This window comes from Myotis myotis, unplaced genomic scaffold, assembly GCF_014108235.1.
Source record: "Myotis myotis isolate mMyoMyo1 unplaced genomic scaffold, mMyoMyo1.p scaffold_m19_p_2, whole genome shotgun sequence".
NCBI lineage: Eukaryota > Metazoa > Chordata > Mammalia > Chiroptera > Vespertilionidae > Myotis > Myotis myotis.
The window spans coordinates 159,143,932-159,166,945 of record NW_023416324.1 but is presented as its reverse complement, the minus strand read 5'-3'; the positions used below and the strand labels follow the sequence as shown (position 1 = coordinate 159,166,945).

Here is a 23,014-nt window from a genome sequence, read left to right as displayed (position 1 = left end):
CTGAATGAGAATGTCACCAACATGAAAAGGAATCAAGAGGAAATGAAGAATGCCATAGCTGCAAGAAAGCACACAATGGAAGGCTTCAACAGTAGACTAGAAGAAGTGGAGTACTGCATCAGTAAGTTAGAAGACGAGGTAGAAAAAAACACAAACACAGCAGCAACTGGAAAGAAAACCTAAAAAGCAGGAGGAGAGTCTAAGACAGCTTTTAGACAACATGAAACGAACACCATACACATAATAGGGTTGCCAGATTAAGAGGAAGTGGAGCAAGGAATAGAAAACCTGTTTGAAGAAATAATGACAGAAAACTTCCTGGATGTTGGGAAGAAAAAAGCCACACAAGTCCAAGAAGCACCTAGACACCCAAACAAGTTGAACCCAAAATGGCTAACACCAAGACACATCATAGTTAAACTGGCAAACATCAACAACAAAGTAAGAATTATAAAGGCTGCCAGAGAGAGACAGAAAGTTACCAGCAAGGGATCTCCCATTAGAATAGCAACTTATTTCTCAACAGAAAGACATCAGACCATAAGGGAATGGAATGAAATATACAAAGTGATGCAAAGCAAGGGACTGAATCCAAGAATACTATACCCAGCAAGGCTATCAATAAAAATTTAAGGTGAAATCAGGAACTTCACAGCCAAAAAAGGACTAAGGGACTTTATTACCACCAAGCCAGTAATGCAAGAATAGCTAAAGGGACTGCTATAAAAAGAAGAAATAGAAAGGGAACAAGGACCACATGCATAAAGAATAAAAATGGCAATTAACAATTACCTATCAATAACCACCTCAAATGTAACTGGATTAAATTCTCAAATCAAAAGATATAGGGTAGCTGAATGGATAAGAAAACATGACCCACACATTTTCTGTCTACAAGAGACCCATGACGGTGGGGGGCAGCTGTCCTGTAACTCACCTCAGAACCAAGGACTCATACAGACTGATAGTGAAGGGATGGAAAAAAATTTTTCAGGCAAATGGAAATCAGAAAAAAGCTGGGGTAGCAATACAATCTGAAAAAATAGACTTCAAAATGAAGGCCATAACAAGAGATAAGAAGGGCCATTTCATAATACTAAAGGAAGCAATTCAACAATAGGGCATAACTCTGATAAACATATATGCACCCAATACAGGAAAACTCAGATAAATAAAAAAAAAAAAAACTTCTGGAAAATATCAAGGGAGAGATCGACAGCAATACAATCATAGTAGGGGACTTTAGTACCCCATTGACACCACTGGATAAATTCTCTAAAGAAAAAATCAGCAAAGAAATGGAAATCTTAAATGACTCACTAGATCAGATGGACTTAATTGACATCTTCAGAACATTTCACCCCAAAGCTACAGAATATACATTCTTCTCAAGTGCACATGGGACATTTTCAAAGACAGAACACATATTATGACACAGAAAAACTCTCTTCAAAGTCAAGAAAATAGAAATCATAACAAGCATCTTCTCAGATCACAAAGGCAGAAAATTAGAAATCAATTACAATAAAAACAATGAAAAAAAGCAAACACTTGGACACTAAATAGCATCCTATTAAACAATGATTGGGTCATAAAGAGATCAGAGAAGAAATAAAAAGCATCCTAGAAACAAATGACAATGAAAACACAACAATCCCAAATCTATGGGACACAGTGAAAGCAGTCCTGAGAGGGATGTTCATAGCTCTACAAGCCTACCCAAAAAAAAACAAGAATAAACGGTAATAAATTATCTAACCCTGTCACTTTAAGAACTAGAAATAGAGCAACAAGAAAGGCCCAGAGTAAGCAGAAGGAAGGAAATTATAAAGATCGGAACAGAAATAAACAACATAGAGACCAAAAAAACAATACAAAAGACCAATGAAACCAAGAACAGGTTCTTTGAAAGGATAACCAAGATTGATGAACCTCTAGCCAGGCTCCCCAAGAAACAGAGACAGAAGACACAAATAAACAAAATCAGAAATGACAGAGGTGAAGTAACAACCCAACAGACATATAAAGGTTTGTAAAAAATACTACAAAAAACTCTACTCCAACAAACTGGACAACCTTGACAAAATGGACATATTCCTAGAAAAATACAACTTTCCAAAACTCAATCAGAAAGAATCAAAAAACCTCAATAGGCTAATAACTACAGATGAAATTGAAACAGTAATTTAAAAAAACAACAACAAAATAAAAAACGCCAGCAGACAAAAGCCCTGGAACAAACGGCTTCACGGAGGAGTTTTATCAAACATTCAAAGAACTAAAACCTATCCTCCTCGAACTATTCTAAAAAATTCAAGGGGAAGGCCACTTCCAAGTTCTTTCTACCAAGCCAGCATTACCCTAATCCAAAAACCAGTAAAGATACTACAAAGAAAGACAATTACAGGCCATTATCCCTGATGAGCATAGATGTTAAAAACCTCAACAAAATTCTAGTAAATCAGATCCAGCAGGATCATACACCATGACCAAGTGGGATTTATTCCGGGGATGCAAGACTGGTACAATATCCACAAATCAATAAACGTGATACATCACATGAATAAATTGAGAGACAAAAATTACATAGTCATATCAATGGATGCGGAAAAAGCATTTGACAAAATCCAACACCCTTTCTTGATAAAAACCCTCAGCAAAGTGCGAATAGAGGGATCATACTCAACATAATAAAAGCCTTATATGGCAAACCTACAGCCAACATCATACTCAATGAGCAAAAACTAAAACAATTTCTCTTAAGAACAGGAACAAGACAGGGATGCCCATCTCACCACTCCTGTTTGACATAGTACTGGAAGTGCTAGACATAGTGATCAGACAAGAAAAATAAATAAAAGGCATCCAAATTGGAAAAGGAAACGTAAAATTGTCATTGTTCGCAGATGACATGATATTGTACATTGAAAACCCTACAAACTCTATCAAAAAACTACTAGACTTAATAAATGAATTCAGCAATGTAGCAGGATACAACATTAATGCTCAGAAATCTATGGCTTTTTTTATACACCAATAATGAATTCACAGAAAGAGAAACTAAAAAAAAAATCCCATTTACCATTGCAACAAAAATTAAGACACCTGGGGAAAAATTTAACCAAGAAGGTAAAGGCACTATACTCAGGAATTTACAGGACACGGAAAAAAGAGATAGAGAAAAGACATAAACAAATGGAAGAATATACCGTGTTCATGAACTGTTAGAATCAACATCATTAAAATGTCCATACTACCCAAAGCAATCTATAGATTCAATGCAATCCCCATTAAAATACCAACCTTATACTTCAAAGACCTAGAACACACTTTCCAAAAATTCATCTGGAATTAAAAAAAAAAAAACACACCCCAAATAGCTACAGCAATCTTGAGAAAGAAAAACAATGTTGGAGGGATCAAAATACCAGATATCAAGCTATCTTACAAAGCCACTGTTCTCAAGACTGCCTGGTACTGGCACAAGAACAGACATATAGACCAATGGATAAAGAACAGAGAACCCAGAAATCGACACAAGCCATTATGCTCAATTAATATTTGACAAAAGAGGCAAGACCATACAATGGAGTCAAGACAGTCTCTTCAATAAATGGTGTTGAAAAAATTGGACAGATACATGCAAAAAAAATGAAACTAGATCACCAACTTACACAAAAATAAACTCAAAATGTATAAAGGACTTAAACGTACAATGAAGAACCATGAAAATCTTAGAAGAAGACATAGGCAGCAAAACAGCAGACATGTCATAATAATATCTTTACCAATAGCAGATATGTCATAGCAATATCTTTACAAATACAGCTCCTAAGGCAATGGAAACGAAGAGAAAATAAACAAATGGGACCACATCAAAATAAAAAGCTTCTGCACATCAAAAGAAACCATCAACAAAACAACAAGAAAGCTCAATGCATGGGAGAACATATTTGCCAATGTTATTTCTGATAAGGGTTTAAAATTTATAGGGAACTCATACAACTTAACAAAAGGAAAATAAACAATCCAATAAAAAAAAAAATGGGCAAAGGACCTAAATAGACACCTTTCAAAAGAGGACATACAGAAAGCAGAGAGACATATGAAAACATGCTCAAAGTCACTAATCATCCATGATGCCAATCAAAACAACGAGGTACCATCTCACACCTGTCAGAATGGCTATCATCAACAAATCAACAAACGACAAGTGCTGGCGAGGATGCCAAGCAAAAGGAACCCTTGTGCACCGCTGGTGGGAATGCAGACTGGTGCAGCCACTGTGGAAAACAGTATGGCGTTTCCTCAAAAAATTAAAAATGGAACTGCCATTTGACCCAGTAATCCCACTTCTAGGAATATATCCCAAGAAAACAGAAACACCAGTCAAAAAGCATATATGCACCCCTATGTTCATAGCAGCACAATTTACAATAGCTAAGATTTAGAAACAGCCTAAGTGCCCATCAGCAGACTAGTGGATTAGAAAACTGTGGTACATGTACACAATGGAATACTATGCTGCTATAAAAAAGAAGGAATTCTTACCATTTTCAACAGCATGGATGGAAGTGGAGAGCATTATGTTAAGTGAAATAAGCCAGTCCGTGAAAGAAAAATACCACATGATCTCACTCCCTTATCGTTAATAAAGACCATTATAAATTGATGAACAAAAATAGATACAGAGGCTGTCAAACTACAGCAGGAAGGCTGGGGAGGCTTGGGTGGACGGGGTAAGAGATCAACCAAAGGACTTGTATGCATACATATAAGCATAACCAATGGACACAAGACACTGGGGGGTAGGGGAGGCTGGGGGAAGGTCAAGGGCAGGAAAAAAAGGAGACAAATGTACCACTCTTTGTAATATTTTAAGCAATAAAAAAACTTAAAAAAAAGAAAACTGTGGTAAATCTACACAATGGAATACTATGCTGCTGTTAAAAAAGGGAATTCTTATCCTTTGCAACAGCATGGATGGGACAGGAGACCATTATGCCAAGGAAAATAAGCCAGTCAGAGAAAGATAAATATCACATGACCTCACTCATTTGTGGCATATAATGAACAACATAAACTGATGGACAAAAATAGATGCCGAGAGAAAAACCAAGATGGCGGCATAGGTAAACACCGGAGATTGCTGCCACGCACAACCACATCAAAAATACAACTAAAAGACAGAACGGACATCATCCAGAACCACAGGAAGGCTGGCTGAGTGGAAATTCTACAACTAGAAAGAAAGAGAAAAGCATACCGAGACTCAGAGGAGGTACGGGGCAGAAGTAAAATACAGAGGTACAGAGCTGCATGCAGAGAGGGCTGGCGGCTGAGGACACGGTTGTTTTTTTCAATTGGGAGGGAGTCTCAAGCTCTGAGCTCCAGTTCCGGGTGAGTCTCTGGAGACCCAGACACATACGAGAGAAACTGGACTATGGCATCGGTCGGCTTTCTCTCGGAGGTGCTTGCAGTGATTGCTGGGACACTGAGAAGCAAGGCCTCTGAGGGCAGGACTGAGAGTAGCCATAACTGCTCGCTCCACCCTGTTGATCCCCTGGGACCCCGCCCTGCCCAAGCCGTGCACAGAGGCTTTTGCATATGAAAGACCTGGCCCTTTGCAATCTGATAATTACCTAACAAACTGCACCTGGCCCAAGGCCCCAGGGCAATTTGCATTGTGTCACAGCTGGCTCCTGCTGGGTAGCCTCAGGCAAAGGCTAGATTAGCACCTCCTTAGAGATCCAGGAGCCAGTGTGCCAAGTGGTCAGAGTGGGACTATCCAGATTGCAGCTCCTCGGATCCATAAAGGACACACTCAGGGGGCAGACTCAGTGAGCACCAAAGCCCCACTGAAGCAAGTCTTACCCTGGAGGGATTTCTCCAGCACAGAAGTTCTACCACTGCAGACACAGCTGATTCTCATAGCCAGGTGGCCTGGAGGTCAATTCCTCCCAGTGTTACCTACAACAATCAAGGCTTAACTAAAACAAGACTGTGCACAAAGCCCACAAGGGGTGCACCAAGAGTGTCTACCTCAGGTAATTGGGGAGGCTGAACCACTGGGCCCTATAGGACACCTAGCACAGAAAGCCACTTTATCGACACAGAGAAGCATAAAAAAAATGCGGAGACAAAGAAACAGGACACAAATGACAAAAATGGAGGAAAGCAAACTACTGGATATAGAGTTCAAAACCACACTTTTAAGGTTTTTCAAGAACTTTCTAGAAACCGCCGATAAACTTAATGAGACCCTCAAGAAATCTAATGAGACCCTTGAGGTTGTGATAAAGGACCAACTAGAAATTAAGCATACACTGACTGAAATAAAGAATATTATACAGAATCCCAACAGCAGACCAGAGGATCACAGGAATCAAGTCAAAGATTTGAAATATGAAGAAGCAAAACACACCCAACCAGAAAAGCAAAATGAAAAAAGAATCCAAAAATATGAAGATAGTGTAAGGAACCTCTGGGACAGCTTCAAGCGTGCCAACATTCGAATTATAGAGGTGCCAGAAGAAGAGAGAGAGCAAGATATTGAAAACCTATTTGAAGAAATAATGACAGAAAACTTCCCCTACCTGGTGAAAGAAATAGACTTACAAGTCCAGGATGCGCAGAGAACCCCAAACAAAAGGAATCCAAAGAGGACCACACCAAGACACATCATAATTAAAATGCACTTCATTTGTAAAATAAGGATTACAATAATAGCAACGCCTGTAAAGCAATGACAAAAGACAAAAGAGAGAATCTTAAAAGCAGCAAGAGAAAGACTGTCAGTTACTTATAAGGGAGTACCCATACGACTGTCAGCTGATTTCTCAACAGAAACTTTGCAGGCCAGAAGGGAGTGGCAAAAAATATTCAAAGTGATGAACACCAAGAACCTACAACCAAGATTACTTTATCCAGCAAAGTTATCATTCAGAATTGAAGGTCAGATAAAGAGCTTCACAGATAAGAAAAAGCTAACGGAGTTCATCACCACAAAACCAGTATTATATGAAATGCTGAAAGATATCCTTTAAGAAGAGGAAGAAGAAGAAAAAGTAAAGATACAAACTATGAACAACAAATACACATCTATCAACAAGTAAATCTAAAAATCAAGTGAATAAATAATCTGATGAACTGAATAAACTGGTGATTATAATAGAATCAGGGCCATAGAAAGGGAGTGGACTGACTATTCTTGGGGGGAAAGGGGTGTGGGAAGAGGCTGATCAAAAATCGTGCACCTATGGATGAGGGCAGTGGGGGGGGGGGGGTGAGAGCAGAGGGTGGGGGGGGGAATGGGTGGAGGGGAGCTATGAGGGGAAAAAGAGGAATAACTGTAATAATCTGAACAATAAAGATTTAATTTAAAACAAATAGATGCAGAGACAGAGAAGCATCAAACAGATGGTCAAACTTTAATGGGAAGGCGGGGGGATGGGGGAAAGAGATCAACCAACGGACCTGTATGCATGCATATAAGCATAACCAAGAGACACAGACACTAGCAGGGTGAGAGCATGTGCTGGAGGGTGGGGTAGGTAGGGGGAGGTCAATGCGGGGAAAAAGAGACATATGTAATAATACTATATGTAACACTTAAAACAATAAAAAAATTTAAAAAATAAGATAAGCCTCAATTAAATACTTCCTATTATTAGTGGTACCTCATAACTAGGCATTCTGAAGACACACCCAACTGCCCCATGCCCTCAATTTATTCAAAAGCCACAAAGTTGTCAACTCCCATCATTGGCTGGGAGCCAAATTCTAGAGTAGACAGCTTTATGTAGCTCTAACTTTTCCCAAGGAACACTACGTCTTTCATTCTATTTTAAGCTAAAACATACCTTCACCCCACCTTCTCCAACTTATAAAAGCTGAAGAAGGTTCTTCCAAGCACCCCATGAAGCAATTTATCTTAAGTGGGTAGCATATCACATGATCCTATCTCATGCTCCCCCATTTAACCCCAAACACCATGTTTTTTCTTTCCCTAGGAAGTCAGGTTCCCTAATTCCTCAGCCTTGACCTCTGAACATGAATGGAATCTCCAAGCCGGCTTTGCAAGTGTCTCAGAGAACTGGCAATTTATGTCTACAAAACCCTCAGGAGTGCTTCCCTGAGGTTCAGCTGGAGATTTCACAGGGTCACTGCACCCACTGATCATGTGAAATCGCCCCTATTAACTTCTGAATGATGACCCTGACAGGTGAAAGGGGACATAGTGACACTTTCTAGGAGCATGTGCATTTCTGAGTATTTTCTTTCCTTAACTTGTTAAAATTAACTTCAGAATTTCTGCAAGTGTACAGCTTAAAAACACAGAAAATTGCTTTTTTTTTTTAAACACAGTATTTCCAGGATTCTAAGAGTTATAGATTTTTCAGTTATCATAAGTAGAGACTTATAGAGAGAAACGTTATATCTTTCAAAAAAGTGACATTACTTCTTTAATGTTTGAATCACTGGACACATTAAATATCATATCCCAGATGAACAGGATTCCTAACTGGATTACCAAGGAAATATATGAATAAAAATAAAATACATCAGAATTTAACTGATAACTATAATAGTAAGATATGTTAACAAATTTAAATTATGCCAGGAAAGGTGTACAAAATCAGGCTAATAGACATTACCTTTTCTGTCAAAAAATTCTATCAGAGCTGAACTCTCTTCAGGAAAACATTCAATACTGACAATTCTTCCCCCTCCATTTTGAGGATTTTCAAATAAACATTTCAAATTATCGGAGTCAACACCAGGTGGCAGGTTTTCAACCCTGATTGTTTTTGTCATTTCCAGAAGTCTTGGAGAAAGCTGAAGTCGTGTCACTGAATGGTGCATGGCACACAATCTTCAACAAATTTCATGGCATCTGCAAACCAAAATTAATCAATCAGAAAATTATCCTATCTAATAATAGACAAACACGATAATTGACCGTACCTTCGCTACACCTCCCATGGGCTAATCAGCATTATATGCAAATTAACCACCAACAAAGATTGCCGCTAATTTGCATACTGCAGGCAGGACAGCGCTGCCACCAGCACAAGAGCCACTATCCAGGCCCCCGTGTGCAACCCCAGAAGCCACCTGCCTGCCACCCATGATGGGTTCTGATCCCGGGCCACAGGCTGGCCCCAGAAGCCCCAGAAGCCTCCCAGAAGCCAGTGAATAGGGGAGGATGGGGGTTCCCTGCCCAGGCCTGACACATCTAGTGGAGGCCTCAGGACTGGGCAAGGGACCAATCCAGCGATTGGAGGGTGATGGTGGTCGACGCCTCTGGCCGAGGTATCAGGCCTGGGCGAGGGTGGAGCTAGTAATTGGGGGGAGATTGGGGTCCCCTGCCCAGGCCTGACACCTGGGCCAGAGGCATAAGGCCTGGGTGGGGGGGGACGGAGCCAGTGATCGGGGGGAGATAGGGGTCCCATGCCCAGGCTTAAAGCCTGGGCCAGAAGCGTCAGGCCTGGGCGGTGGTGGAGACGGCAATAGGAAGCACCCGGGGGTCCCCTGCCCTGGCGTCAGGCCTGGGCGGGGGGCAGAGCCAGCAATTGGAGGGGTCTGGGGGTCCCCTGTCAAGGCCTGAAGCCTGGGCCAGAGGTGTCAGGCCTGGGCAGGGGGTGGAGCAGGCAATTTATTTGCCAAAAATTCCCAGTCTCTGAACAATGATGCATTTATGAATGTCTTACCACAGAGTTGTGTCCCTACCTCCACAGCCCGCTCCAGCCCTCCTTGATATAACCACCTGAGTACTCTCTACTATTCAAATCTCCTCACTTCACCCCTTTCTCAAGTCTTTCAATGGCTCCCCATTACCTGCAGGCATGAGTTCACACTCCTGAGCTAGGTGAAATATGTCCTTTGCTATTTGACTCCAAACTAATTTCTAAATATCACCTCTGGTTATTCCATGCCATTCATTTTATTTTCATACTGCCACAGAAACTAGTCATTATTTTCAAAACCATTCTCCTTTGTCTTTGTTTATATGGTTTCCTGTGCTTGAAATGCCCTCCTCCAATTTTTTATCTTGGTCCTATTCCTTCTTCAGGACTCAACCCAATTATCTCTTTCAAATAAATAAATATTGATGCTGGGCCCACATTGTGTCAGGCACTGTGCTAGGAGCTGGGGAGGGAGTTGAATACAAGTTCTTGAACATTCACCTTCCAGGAAGGAGGAAGTCTTGAAAGCAAACAAGTGGTCTATTGTGGTATCAAATGAGGCCAGAAGACTAATATTGGCACTCAGACAAGGATTCCCAGAGTAAGTAGTCACCAATCTGAGTTTTGAACGATGAAGAAGAGTTTACCAGATAGATATGGGAGGAAGCATTTCAGGCAGAGGGAACAGCAGTGACATTGAACATAGTATATTGGGGACCTGATAGCCTGGTACTGCAGGAGTCTAAGCTTCATAGAAGGATGGAGGCAGGGCAAAGCCACACTGCCCTGTTTGGGTCCCCTTTCCTCCCATTCCCCACAGCCTGCTGTTCACAGCCAAGGGAGGCAACTTCTCCTTTGATCTTCACTGTTCATTTGTGTATTGGTTTCCACCCTGCACCATAGGAGTTCCTGAGAAGCAGGGACCAAGAATTATTCATCTTGGCAACATCAAAATCTCATATTACTACTACAGCACCTAGACACGTGCACATAGTAGGCATTCAAAATTTTTGCTCAATAAACAAAAGCAGATCCATCTAGTTATTCCTTTATGAGAAATAATCATAAACTTGAAAGTAGAATAGCTCCCTTATTGAGTCCTTACCATGTCCTTACCAGGAACGATGTTAAGAGTTTTTCAAACATTATTTCTTTAATTCTCACAGAAACTGAATAAGGCAGGTATTCTTATCCCCATTTTATAGGTGAAGAAAGCAAAGCACACAGAGGATAGTAACTTGGCCAACCTCAGATAATTAGTTAAATGTTGAAGCTAGAATTTTGACATCATGACCTCGCTCTTTTTTTTTTTTATCCTCACCCAAGATATGTTTTTGTTGATTTGAGAGAGAAAGGAAGGGAGAGAGTGAGAGAAACATCAATGTGAGAGAAAAACATCAGCATCAAACCCAGAACCTTTTGGTGCATGGGATAACATTCTAACCAATGGAGCCACCTGCCAGGGCATGACCTGTGCTCTTAATTAACCATTCCACTGCCTCAGCTATGGAACAGTGAGGACTTGGAATTGGAAAATGTCCCCGTTTTTCTGGAGATGGCTCTTCCAACTCACAGACTCCTCCCACAGACCTCAAAGAGCACTCATTTTCTGCATCACATGCACTTACTCTCCCTGCACAAGTAGATGACGCTGAAAACACTGAGAAGATATATGGTAAAGGGGATAACAGAACAGGCTGTATAGAGGTATGCTGCCAGGGTTCAAATCCAGTTCTTCATTTATTAGCATCTCTGCACCTCTGTCTCCTCAGGTATAAAATGAGAAATAATAATCATCTCAAAAGGTTGTTGAAAGGAACAAATCAAGTAATACATGTAAAGAGCTTAACATAGTACCTGACTTACACTAACAGCATTTGAGTGTTTGCTAGTATTATAATTATTACTTTCAAGTCCAATTTGGTAACACAGATCCATATTTACTTCTCTCAATGTGGTAGCGCGTGAAAACACTCACTCCTGTGCTCAGAATCACGTTAAGATCCATGGACTTCATTAGATTTTCATTTAGGTGTGTCTCTCTCTCTCTCTCTCTCTCTCTCTCTCTCTCTCTTACACACACACACACACACACACACACACATACACACAAAACTCATACAATAAATTTAATTCATTAAACATGCCATAATTTGGATTCACAACAAAACTGCTTCTCTTTCAAATAAAAAAGGATCTATATTAACTTGGCGTCCTCTCTTACCAGCTACTAACAAGAGTCTAACTTTCAGAGACATTCCATTAGCTGGGTGTCCCAAATCCCAAAAGTGCTGTGCAAAGAAGACTGAACATGAAGGGTCAGTTCATCTTACCTATGTATTTTCGAAAGGTAACTACGCCAACATCAAAATCTCGTATTATTTCCACTTCAAAATCATCACTGGACAGGCCACTTATGTTCTCCACCAACAAGGTTAGCATCATGTCAGTCACATTTGCTTTGAGATTTTCAAATGCAACCAAAGAGGGAATATTTTCACATTGCTTTGGGATATCTTCCATTTTTTCTGATCTTTTGTTGAGAGAGATTTGTGTATCTTCTGATGCATCTGATTTTAGGGATACAAAAGAGGTCAAGATGTTATATTTATCTACCATGTTTTCAGCAAAGTAAATTATCATAAGACACTGCCCTCTTTCCTTCCCAACCTCTTAGCTAACTCAAATAAAAACAGATCTTAGAGGGCTTTTAGCTTAAATGAATTCTGATGATGATGTTCAATTTTATTACACCTCTTTCTGCTAACATATACTTCTATCACAGCACCACAGTGATTGAACTCAGTTTCTCAAAGGTAAGGAACATGTTTATGCATCCTGGTATTGCTAGCACATGGTATATACTTGAGGCTCAATGAATATCTGTTGAATTGGAGATTTAGTGCTTGGACCACTGGAGGAAAGCAAGAATATCTGATGATGCCAAACATGAGCATGATCTAACACTTTATGCTCTGAAAAGCAGTACTTCCCATCACTGAAGAGAAAAAAAGATGCTTGCACTGAATGACTAGGGGATACACAGAGATAGTAAAAAGGCCTAGAGCCTATACATGTACATCAAACTCAGTGAATAGCAATCACTCCAGCCAGCTTGTTCCTCCCCATTGTTGACCATAAGTGAGTTACACATATGCATAAGGTCAGTCTTACTCTAGGCTTAATCCAGTGCAGAGAAGCATGATGGGTATAATAGTATCTTTAGACATTCTTTGCACAACTATACAGTTGGAGCCCTTGGTATGTTAAAGGTACTGGATATGTGGAGAGGGTACATACAAAAAACATTGGATAAGGAACTTATTTTCTAATGGAGGTATTCAAGAAAAATAAGAAAAGAAACTGACATTTGTAAATGTTTATTATGGCAGAGTAAAATGTCATGTGCTTATCAAATCCACTTTGTTTTCTTTCTAGGAAATATTACCCAAACTTCCTTCAGTGAAGTTCCTATAGTAGAGTTCGTGTGGCTAATGGAATATGGGAAGAAGGGGTGAATTCTACTTCTAAGCATGATCAATTCATGTCTCCTTCATATGGATCTCCTTTCTCTCTTGCAGTGACCTTGCAGGCCATGTATCAAGGGGTCCTGGATTCCCAAATGACTGCATAAAGCAGTCTACACTCCACCCACCACCCTAGCTGCCAACTACACTGCATTGTAATCTGGGGACTTGTTTGTTACAGCAGTTAGATCACCCCAACAAATACATACACACACACACACACACACACACATTTATGCCAAATAAAAAATAGCTTGAGGATTCAACAGCAACATAAACTAGCATTCAATGAGTCATGAATGACAAACCAGAATGAGTACTGGGCTGGAGGTGAGGCCCTATGAGTTCAACCCCTGACTCTGCCACTCTTTAGCCATGTGAGCTTGGGCACATCTCTTAATTTAAAAATGAGAGTATTGGACTGAGTGAATGATAAGAGCCTTGCTAGCAATACAGTTTTATCACCCCACTATTAGAAGCTTCATCACAAGAGAGGCATTGCCATATAAAGAGCACCAACAATTAAGTCAGGATTCCAGGAAAGAGAGATAAAGGGATTGGCTGGCTTGGGAAGGGTTTAGAGAAGAGGAGGAATCTGAGTAATTTTGAAGGGTCTATTGGATTTAGGTAGAGACACGTGGGGTAGAGAGTACTGTGAGCAACAGAATACAGGCAGAGTACTGCATTGCGGCAAACTATTTAGGAAATGGTGATCTGACCAAAAAAGCTTAAGGAGCTCTCATGTACAGAGATGTAAGAAATGAGGCCAGATCAGACCCCCCCCCCCCCAGAATGGGGTCTGGACTTTATCTTACAGTTGGTGGTAAGGTGAGCCAGGGAAGGTTTCTGTGAAAAAGATGACCAGATATCCCGCAATACAAAGGACTGGTCAGATTTAAGGAGAAGGACATCAGGTACAGAGAGAACAAGCAGGGTATTCCTGCCATGCTGGATTTGTAAAGTGATAATGGGGGCCTGGGGTGAGGGGGGAATGAATGAGACCAACATGTGAAAGCTTAAAGAAAAGACAAATTTCTAGTAGGTGATGGGCAAACTGGTTATGCACTTGAAGACAAATAAAAAAGACAGAAGTTCTGACAATGGACCCAAGAGCCCTGACAATGACCCCAAGCTCTCATCCCAGTACCATTTTCAAAAAGAGAAAGTTGCAAAAATCTAAACATGTTCTCAAGACAATTTCTACTTTAGAAGAAAATATTTACATGTTTTTGGAATTTTTTTTCCCCAAAAGATCTGGATATGTATCACTTTATCTCTCTTGCTCAGCCATTCAACACATTTCACTTTTTCGTCCCCTTTATAACACCATGCTTAGCCCAGAAAAGTGTGGCTTCTTTAGTAAATGTCAGGTGCCACAGGCTAACACCCAGACACTAGTTAAGCAACAGACTCCACAACAGCCACTAGGTGTCGGGCTCTATCTCATAGCAGATGGAGGAGAGGAGCTGCTGCTGTTCTGGAGGGTTGCACCCCATCCTGCACCCAGCACTCAAGCTTTCATCCACAGAGGACCCACACCTTCCTGTAGTGGCTCCTGAGGACAGCACTTCCCACACCCAGTGCTCAGAAACTGACTTGGCCACACACAGCACCCACTGATACGTCATGCACTTGCTTCTCGATGGCAGCTTGGGCACAAGTGGGCTCTAAAGGTCAGTCCATCACCTTCCTCCAGGCCCTCTTAGCCCTCCGCTCAATTGCAAGGTGTCTCCCAGTCCCCACAGAGAGAGCTGTTTCCATCCTTCTGACCTGAGCCTTTAGAGCTCAAGTGGCTGCCCCAGTGTTCACCCTCTGAACAGCTGGCTGAGAGTATAATGGGGATGCAGCCCAAAGCACCACCAAGTTTAGCAAAACCTGCCTTGTGAAGTAAAGAAGATAAGTGCCATCTTTAATCAAAGCAAAACTGCCTTGTGAAGGCCAGTCATCTCAATTGAAACCTTACCTGGTTCTTTGGCATGTTCTTTGGCCTTGGATTCCTGAAATTCAAATAATAAAGTAGCATTAATAAATTGCCAATAATGCAAATTTCTTTACATTAAGAAAATGTGCCTGAGACCAGCCTGGAGATATAAGGTCAGCAGACACAATAGTGAAAAAATACAGCAATAATGCTTTTGAATGCTCCCCATATGTAGTGGCACCTCCAGTTACTCAGAACAAAAATCACTGGCAAAAACTAGTCACAAATAACAGAAACCCCAGTGATTACCAAGTGTCCGGGGCTTGGGGTAAGATCTGCATCTTTTCCCCATTTAACATTTATTGAGTCTTTCCCATGAACACTGTACCATTTGCTTTACTCCGGTTGTCTCATCCAACCCTCACAACAATCCAACAATCCAACAAGGTAAATACTATTACTATACCATTTTAGGAAATACTTAGTACATGCAGTATGGATCGCTATCTCCTCAAAACAATGTAAAAGTAAAACTAATACAGCAAGTTCCAGGTTAAGAGCAACCCAAAATTTTATATCTCAAACCACCCTTATTATAACCCCCAAATCTTGACTTTTCTGAAAGTGTCTAAAAATCAAACAAAAAGTGCCTCCTCCTTCATTATTCCATACCTGTCCCACCACATCTGTAAGTTGCATTTCTCACTGCAGTTTGATTTATATTTTTTGTTCCACTAGGTGTTCCTCATTGTGCTTCCCATCCCACACACCTTGGGAGAACACCCTACTTCCTGGCTACTTGCTCCTTTACTTACCGTTGCTGGAATTTTCTCCTTAGAGGCATCATGGACTTCATTTGGGTCTGGAGGCAACTTGACCGTTAACTTAAATGTTCCTCTTCCTGGCAATGCTAACTCATGGTTCTCTCTCTCCAGAACGTTCTCCCGAACTGAAATATCAAAAAAGAAGGAGGAGAAGAAGAACCATCAAGCAATCTTTATTCACAACATTATTCTATATTTCAAAGCCATTGTCATCATCAGTCAATTACTCAGTCGTTTGCCCAAGAGAGGCCTTCGGTGAAAGAAAAAAATAATGGAAAAGTGTATCAAGCAGTCATGGATTTGAATTCTATCTTTAAACTTATTTTTTTTAACCTTAAGTATTTCCAGAGCCTCAGTCTTCCTGTATAATAAGCAATTAATAAAGATTGTATTATATGGGTGTTATGTGGATTCAACTGAAGAAACATAAAGAATGTAGTATAGTACCTGATGCTCAGTGGGCACTCAGAAAGGGAGCAATATTTATTGTACAGTAAATGAAATAATTAAAGCATCCATCACGGTGAGCCAGTGAACATTGGCTGCTGGGACATGGCATGATAAAAGCCATGTTTTAGGAAGGTGACTCGGGTAACCAGGAGCAGAATGGCCAGGAGCCTGGTTAATAAGTTTTTCAATCAATTCTTTTAACTTGTGAAGATAAAAGCCTCACATCTGATAGGAAAAGGAAAAGGAAAAAATGGATGGAGAGATTTAAAAACAAAATCGCACATCAGGCAGCTGGGCTATAGTGAAAAAAAACTGAACAGTGAACATAAGCATTCAAAAAATCTGGATTAGCCGAAACTGGTTTGGCTCAGTGGATAGAGCGTCGGCCTGCGGACTGAAAGGTCCCAGGTTCGATTCCGGTCAAGGGCATATACCTGCGTTGCGGGAATATCCCCAGTAGGAAATGTGCAGGAGGCAGCTGATCGATGTTTCTCTCTCATCAATGTTTCTAACTCTCTATCTCTCGCCCTTCCTCTCTGTAAAAAATCAATAAAATATATTTTTTTAAAAATCTGGATTAAAATTCCAACTCTAGATGAGTGACATTGAGAAACTATCTTCACGTCTCTTAAATATGTTTTCTCATTCAAACCAGTGGTCTGTGAATGAATTTTGTAACACACACAAAAGGTATGCAAATGTAAGTTATAATTATAAGAGGCAGGAGAGAAAGAAAGGCAAAGTTAGTGTATCTCAGAGTGTGGAGAATAGGGAGTGAGTGGAGATGAGGAGATGTGGTCGACATAGTCAGATGGTGCAAAAATGTCAGGGTGAAGGGGAACTTTTGAGAGGTCCCTACTGTTCACTGTTGTAGCCCTGGCATGAATGATGGGTTATCATGTTGCATTCTGATATGGTTGGCCTGATGAGGCCAAAGATACAGGTAGGAATCTTTCAAAAAGAGAGGCTTAAGTAGCTGTCCCACCTCAACCATCCATGGAAGGATAGGATGCCAATAGAATGAAACAGACCCCCAGAAATAATACAAGACTCAAATTTCACTCTTGATTGGAGGAAAGATGTCTTCACAGAGACTCCTAAGGGGCTGCCCTAAGCTTCTTGAGTAAGGGCTGGATAAGAACCCAGTGCCAGAGCAGAAGCTAAGTTTTGTAAGCCAGGTTGTCCAGAGTCATGGACCTGTGTGATACCTTCCTTTTATTATTCCCTAGACTTTGGTAGAGTCCTGTCCAGACATTTGTTTTTTTTTATTTTTTTATTGATATCAGAGAGGAAGGGAGAGGGACAGAGAAAGATAGAAACATCAATGATAAGAGAGAATCACTGATCGGCTACATACTGCATGCTTCCTAATGGGGATGGAGCTCGAAACCTGGGCATGTGCCCTTGACGGGAATCGATGAAACCCGTGACTGGCTAGGGCCATGCATTTAAATGTGCCAGCCTGGCCCTGGCCTGTGTTGCTCAATGGTAAGAGTGTCAACCCTCCCATGGAAGGGCCAGGGGTTTGATTCCTGGTCAAGGGCACGTACCTGGGTTTCAGGTTCCATCCCCTGGCCCCAATCAGGGCAAGTGCAGAAGGAAACCAATTGATGTGTCTCTCTCACACCAATGTTTCTTTTTCTCTCTCTTCCTTTTTCCCCTATACCTTCCTATCAATGGAAGAAAATATCTGTGGGTAAGAATAAACTAAATCAATTAAATTAAATTATAAAATAAAAATGTCAGCATGGCTCAGCTGGTGTGCTCAGTGGTTGAGCTTCAACCTATGAACCAAGAGGTCATAGTTTGATTTCCAGTCAGGTCACATGACTGGGTTTCGGTCTCTATCCCACATAGGAGGCATGCAAGAGGCAGCCAAACAATGATTCTCCTTCATCATTAATATTTCTATCTTTCTCTCCCTTCCTCTCTGAAATCTATTAAAAATAATTTAAAAATAAATAATGTGCCATCCTGTTTTGTGTGCAATATGCATGGGCATCACTACTTCAAGAGGACAGAGGGTAGCAAGATCAGTAAGTGCTCCCCAACAAGGAAAAGCTGAATCTGGGAGGAATAAGGCTGAATCTCTGATGTCCAGCCACCCTGACCTATGTCCTTCCTGCACTAATCTCAAACCATCCATGTTTACTTTTATTAATGGGTTTCCTTACACCAAAGAGACTGACAATAATCAGGAGCCAAATTATGACCAGAGAGGATGATAAATGTACACATCCAAAAATCTCCCAAGTCAATTTACGCTCAACTTTTCAGAAATTCAATGAACTGTATAAAAGTAAGATGCAGCTTCTCAATCGTTCAGGTTGCTCTACAGTAATTTCCACAGAGAAATGCTGGTGGGCTCAGCCTGATTATGTGAATTATATGACTAAAGTCCTGTTTCACGACAAGATGAGCCTGCACCTGCTGAGGCCACTTCCTGGTGTGGAGGGGATGGGTCTCCCTGTAAAGACAAGATTTCCTGCCCTAGGACTGCCAGGGCAGGTCATTCATTGTTAGCAAATTGCCTGGCAACTTGCTGCTGAGAAAGCTGCTTCTGATAGGAAACCGAAACTGACTGGGACTTTCCACTCCCCAAGAACTTTGACCATAAAAGGTCATCAGTTGCAGGGATTATGAGATGTCTGTGCTGAGGGTAACACAAAGGGGCCATTGAGCAGCCTGGGGGTGGAGGTAGGGGGTCGTGGGCTAGAACAGCTGAAGGAAGAAGCCTAGCAGGAGACTGAAATTGGTTCTAATTTGAGGGCTAGAACAGAATGATGTTATCATCACAGAATCATATTTTGCACTGGTTGTATTTCTATGCTGTGTGTATTTCCTATAATGGGCTCCCATTTTGTTCATCCAGGGACATCAACAACCAGCATTCTCAAACTTTAGTGCCTCAGAGTCACCGAGGGTGCTGGTTCAAAGTGCTGATGCCCTCACCCACCCACACTCAGGGTTCCTGTGTCTCTAGGACAGAGCTGGGCTGTGTCTGTTTAACCTGCTGAGGGTTAATGAGATACTAAAGAAGAAAGAAGCATTGCTAAGGGCCAGAATGGTGATGCTAACAGTTGGAATCAAAGTGGTAACATCCCTTGAGGAAATGCCTTATATCATGCAGCTGCCCTTCTGTGCATTCCTTGGTGAAATTAATCCTTGCAAAACTCTGTACCTGTTTCCATAAAGCTCTGGGCCCAGCAGATCTCCTGTCTCCTGCCCCCTGCCCGCCTCACTTCTTTCACACTTCTGTGTACCCCTTTCCTCTCTGGGTTTCATCTTTCCTTCCTGGATCCTTGCTTAAAGCTTTCCAATTGCTTTCATGGCCTTGTAAGCCTCCTTGCCTCTCCTCTGGCCCAAACGCTTCTCAAATCCAGGGAAGGAAAGCAGGATTAGGGGTTGTCCACATCCTCTGCTAGGAGATTCCAATGCAAAAAGTGTGTGCTCTGGGAGTGTCTGGTCACGTGCTTCCCAGTAAAGTACCTGGTGGTTGTCTTAAGCAAGCAGATGTTTGGTATTCGTCCTCCCCCTTTCTTTTTTGTGTGTGTTTGTTGTGGTTGTTGTTATTATTGTTGTTAATCCTCACCAGTGGATATTTATTCCATTGATTTTTAGAGAGTGGAAAGGAGGGAGAGAGAGAGAGAAAGAGAGAGAGAGAGAGAGAGAGAGAGAGAGAAACTTCGATGTGAGAGAGACACATCCACCCGGGATTGAACCTGCAACCCTTCAGTGCACTGGCCAATGCTCTAACCACTGAACCCACCAGCCAGGGCCTCCCCTTTTCTTCAACAGCAAAAGCAAGCGGGAGGAGAGAACTCAGCTGCTCAACTGCCTGTGAGCGGGGAACTTCCCCCTCAAAAGCTCAAAACTCTCAACCTCCTTCAACCCAGTCTGAGGACCAGCCTGAAACCGAGGGACAGGTGCCAGCGAAGACCAACAAAGACAGTGGTGATCAGGAGCAAGCTGTCATCTCCCTCCAATAACTCTCTCTCTGTCACCCAGGCAATGTGATTTTAAGCAGGCCTCTGCCCCTCCCCAGGTGACCCCAGAACCACTGGGAAGCTCCATGACCCATGGGGAAATCTCATGACTCCTCCCATTGCTTAGCCCAGTGGTCAGCAAACCATGGCTCCCGAGCCACATGCAGCTCTTTGGCCCCTTGAGTGTGGCTCTTCCACAAAATACCACGTGCAGGCGCGAACGTTCAGTGAGATTGAAACTTTGTGGCCCATGCGCAGAAGTTGGTTTTTGGCCTGGGCAAGTCTATTTTGAAGAAGTGGAGTTAGAAGAAGTGGGGGGTGTCAGTCAGTAGGGTGATGGGAGACTCAGCGCTGGCAGAGCACGGGATACATAGCTCAGGGGAGGCGTGAAATTCATGCAGGAGGTGAGTGAGCCAGGCAGTCAGCAGTCTCATTTGCAGTGGTTAGTGCTAGTTCCATAAATGAAAACCTAGAAGCCACCTTTTAAAGAGTTCAATCTGATTGAGGTATGTTTGCTGAGGTCGACCCCTTCCAACTCTCCCATCCACACTCGTCTTGTATACTTTTTTCATTAGATAAAAGATGAGTGTGGATGGGAGAGTTGGAAGGGGTTGACCTCAGTGAATGTACCTCAATCAGATTGAGGACGTTTTTAGCAAAGGCCAGCTTAGGAGTACCTAATTAAGTTAGTAACAATGTACCTACCCATATAGTTTAAGTTTAAAAAATTTGGCTCTCAAAAGAAATTTCAATCGTTGTACTGTTGATATTTGGCTCTGTTGACTAATGAGTTTGCCGACCACTGGCTTAGCCCCTTCCGCCTCCCCCTAAAAATTAACAGAAGGAAGAAGGGCTCTTCCTCTCACGCCCTCTCAAATGGAGCACTGCCCACTCCCATAGAATCAGTTACCAAATCCACAACAGCACACAATATGTCTCTTCCAGCCCCACACTGACTTTCATTGTTAAGGACTCACTTGTCCTCACTCAGAATAACTGCACGTAATCATCAAAGGTCTGATTTTCATGGTCTCTCCCAACAGAAACCAATGTGCCTATTTTCAACCAAATTTATCTCCCTAACGTATAGTTGGACTTTTATCCCGGGAAACTTTCTCTTCCCTTAAAATCGTGTTCCCATAAACCTTGGGAGTTCTAGAAATGCTGCCTTAATAAGCAGAAGACCAAAAGCGCAAGAGATGTAACTCTGCCATTAGCACTCTGTGTATTAATACATTAACGCACAATTAGCCTTGTAAAATAAAGCGAGTACCCAGGCTCTCAGCGCCTTTCTGTTCTCCCTGGCGCGGTTCTGCCCCCACCCGCCACCTCCAGGCAGAGGCACCTCTGAGTTCTTAGAAGCGCGGCAGAGGAAAGCAGCGACCCCGCGCATTTCTGGTCCATTCTGCAACCCGCCCACCGCCAACTGCTGCTGCTGGAGCCGGTCCTGCTGCGCGCCCCAGTCCAAGTGTCCCCACAGGGAGAGCCCCATGGTCTCCTCTCACCCCCCGCCCCGGCGCCCCTCACCGTCAAGCGGGTGGAAGAGCACTAGGAAGCGGGCCGGGCTGCATGGTTCCTGTCGGACCTCACACTCCCCGCCTCCAGATCTCTTCGGGCTCTGGAAGTACAACTGCAACTTGGTGATCAAGCTCTTCGGGGGATCAGGACCCCAGGACCCCTCGACCAGCAGCGGGAAGTAGCCAGGCACAGCCATCCTCAGCCCTGTTCAGGGCGGGACTGCTAGTCCTACCCCAGCTCAAGCAGTTAACTTTGCCTCTTTCACTTTCGTTTGGGGGTCGGGAGGGAACTCCTCCCTGCTCTTAAGTAACTGCCTTTGGCTGTAAACAGCAACCCCAGATTTGATGAGTCACCCCCTCAGAATCTTCACTTTCATCTGGGCCCCAGGGCAAGGCCATCCAGGTATTTGGGTGAACACGGGTCCCTAAACCCAAGGCTCATTTGCCACACACACAAGCCACAGGGGCAATCAGCAGCTTTGTGTCACAAGATTTCCTGCAGCTTTATTTTTGCCTCAGCAGGACATTTGACAAGGAAGCAAAATGGCTCATCAAACTGTGGATCTTTAGAATATTTGGGGTCCATTTGGGAACTTCTTTCAACAATTAATGAGCTGTGAGAATTTTACCTCTTTTTCCTTCCTTTGCAGTTTGTTCCTGGATCTGCTAATATTGTATGTCTAGAAATGGGGGCCGGAGGGGAGGACAGTACATTCACAGGTTTTTTAAGTAATATTTACAAGGTGCCATGCTCTTAGGATGGATTTAACAGATGGACACAGTTCCTGCCCTCTCTGAGCTCAGGAAGCTGTGGGACAGAGGAGTTAGGACACAGCGGATTGAGTGCTCTTGGAAGGAGTACAGAGGTGTTCACAGAATGGAACAAATTAGGAGGGGCTCAGGGAGGGTGTATGGGAGGTGAGATGTAACCTGAGGCCTAAGGATGATGGGGGATAACCTTGGAGGTGTGAGAAGAGGGCATGCCATTGTGTTGTACGTGTACAGAACCACTGGCTGTTGTGTGGCAGCTAGAGAAGAGGCAGGGAGACCTCCCAGTGGCTACTGTGTTGTCCCAGGTGAGAGATGGGAGTGGCTGAGAC

General features: G+C 42.4%; 1 protein-coding gene across 1 annotated transcript in view; it reads right to left on the bottom strand.

The window, feature by feature from the left end:
• Window positions 1–22,151, bottom strand: part of PARP14 (poly(ADP-ribose) polymerase family member 14) — a 31,971-nt gene extending 9,820 nt beyond the window's left edge. Inside the window, 6 exon segments of the mRNA XM_036350100.1 lie at window positions 8,658–8,871; window positions 8,874–8,896; window positions 12,023–12,259; window positions 15,180–15,213; window positions 15,953–16,086; window positions 21,925–22,151. Coding sequence (XP_036205993.1) covers window positions 8,658–8,871; window positions 8,874–8,896; window positions 12,023–12,259; window positions 15,180–15,213; window positions 15,953–16,086; window positions 21,925–22,111 — 829 coding nt within the window. The 5' untranslated portion in view covers window positions 22,112–22,151.
• Window positions 22,152–23,014: the final 863 nt, after the last annotated feature.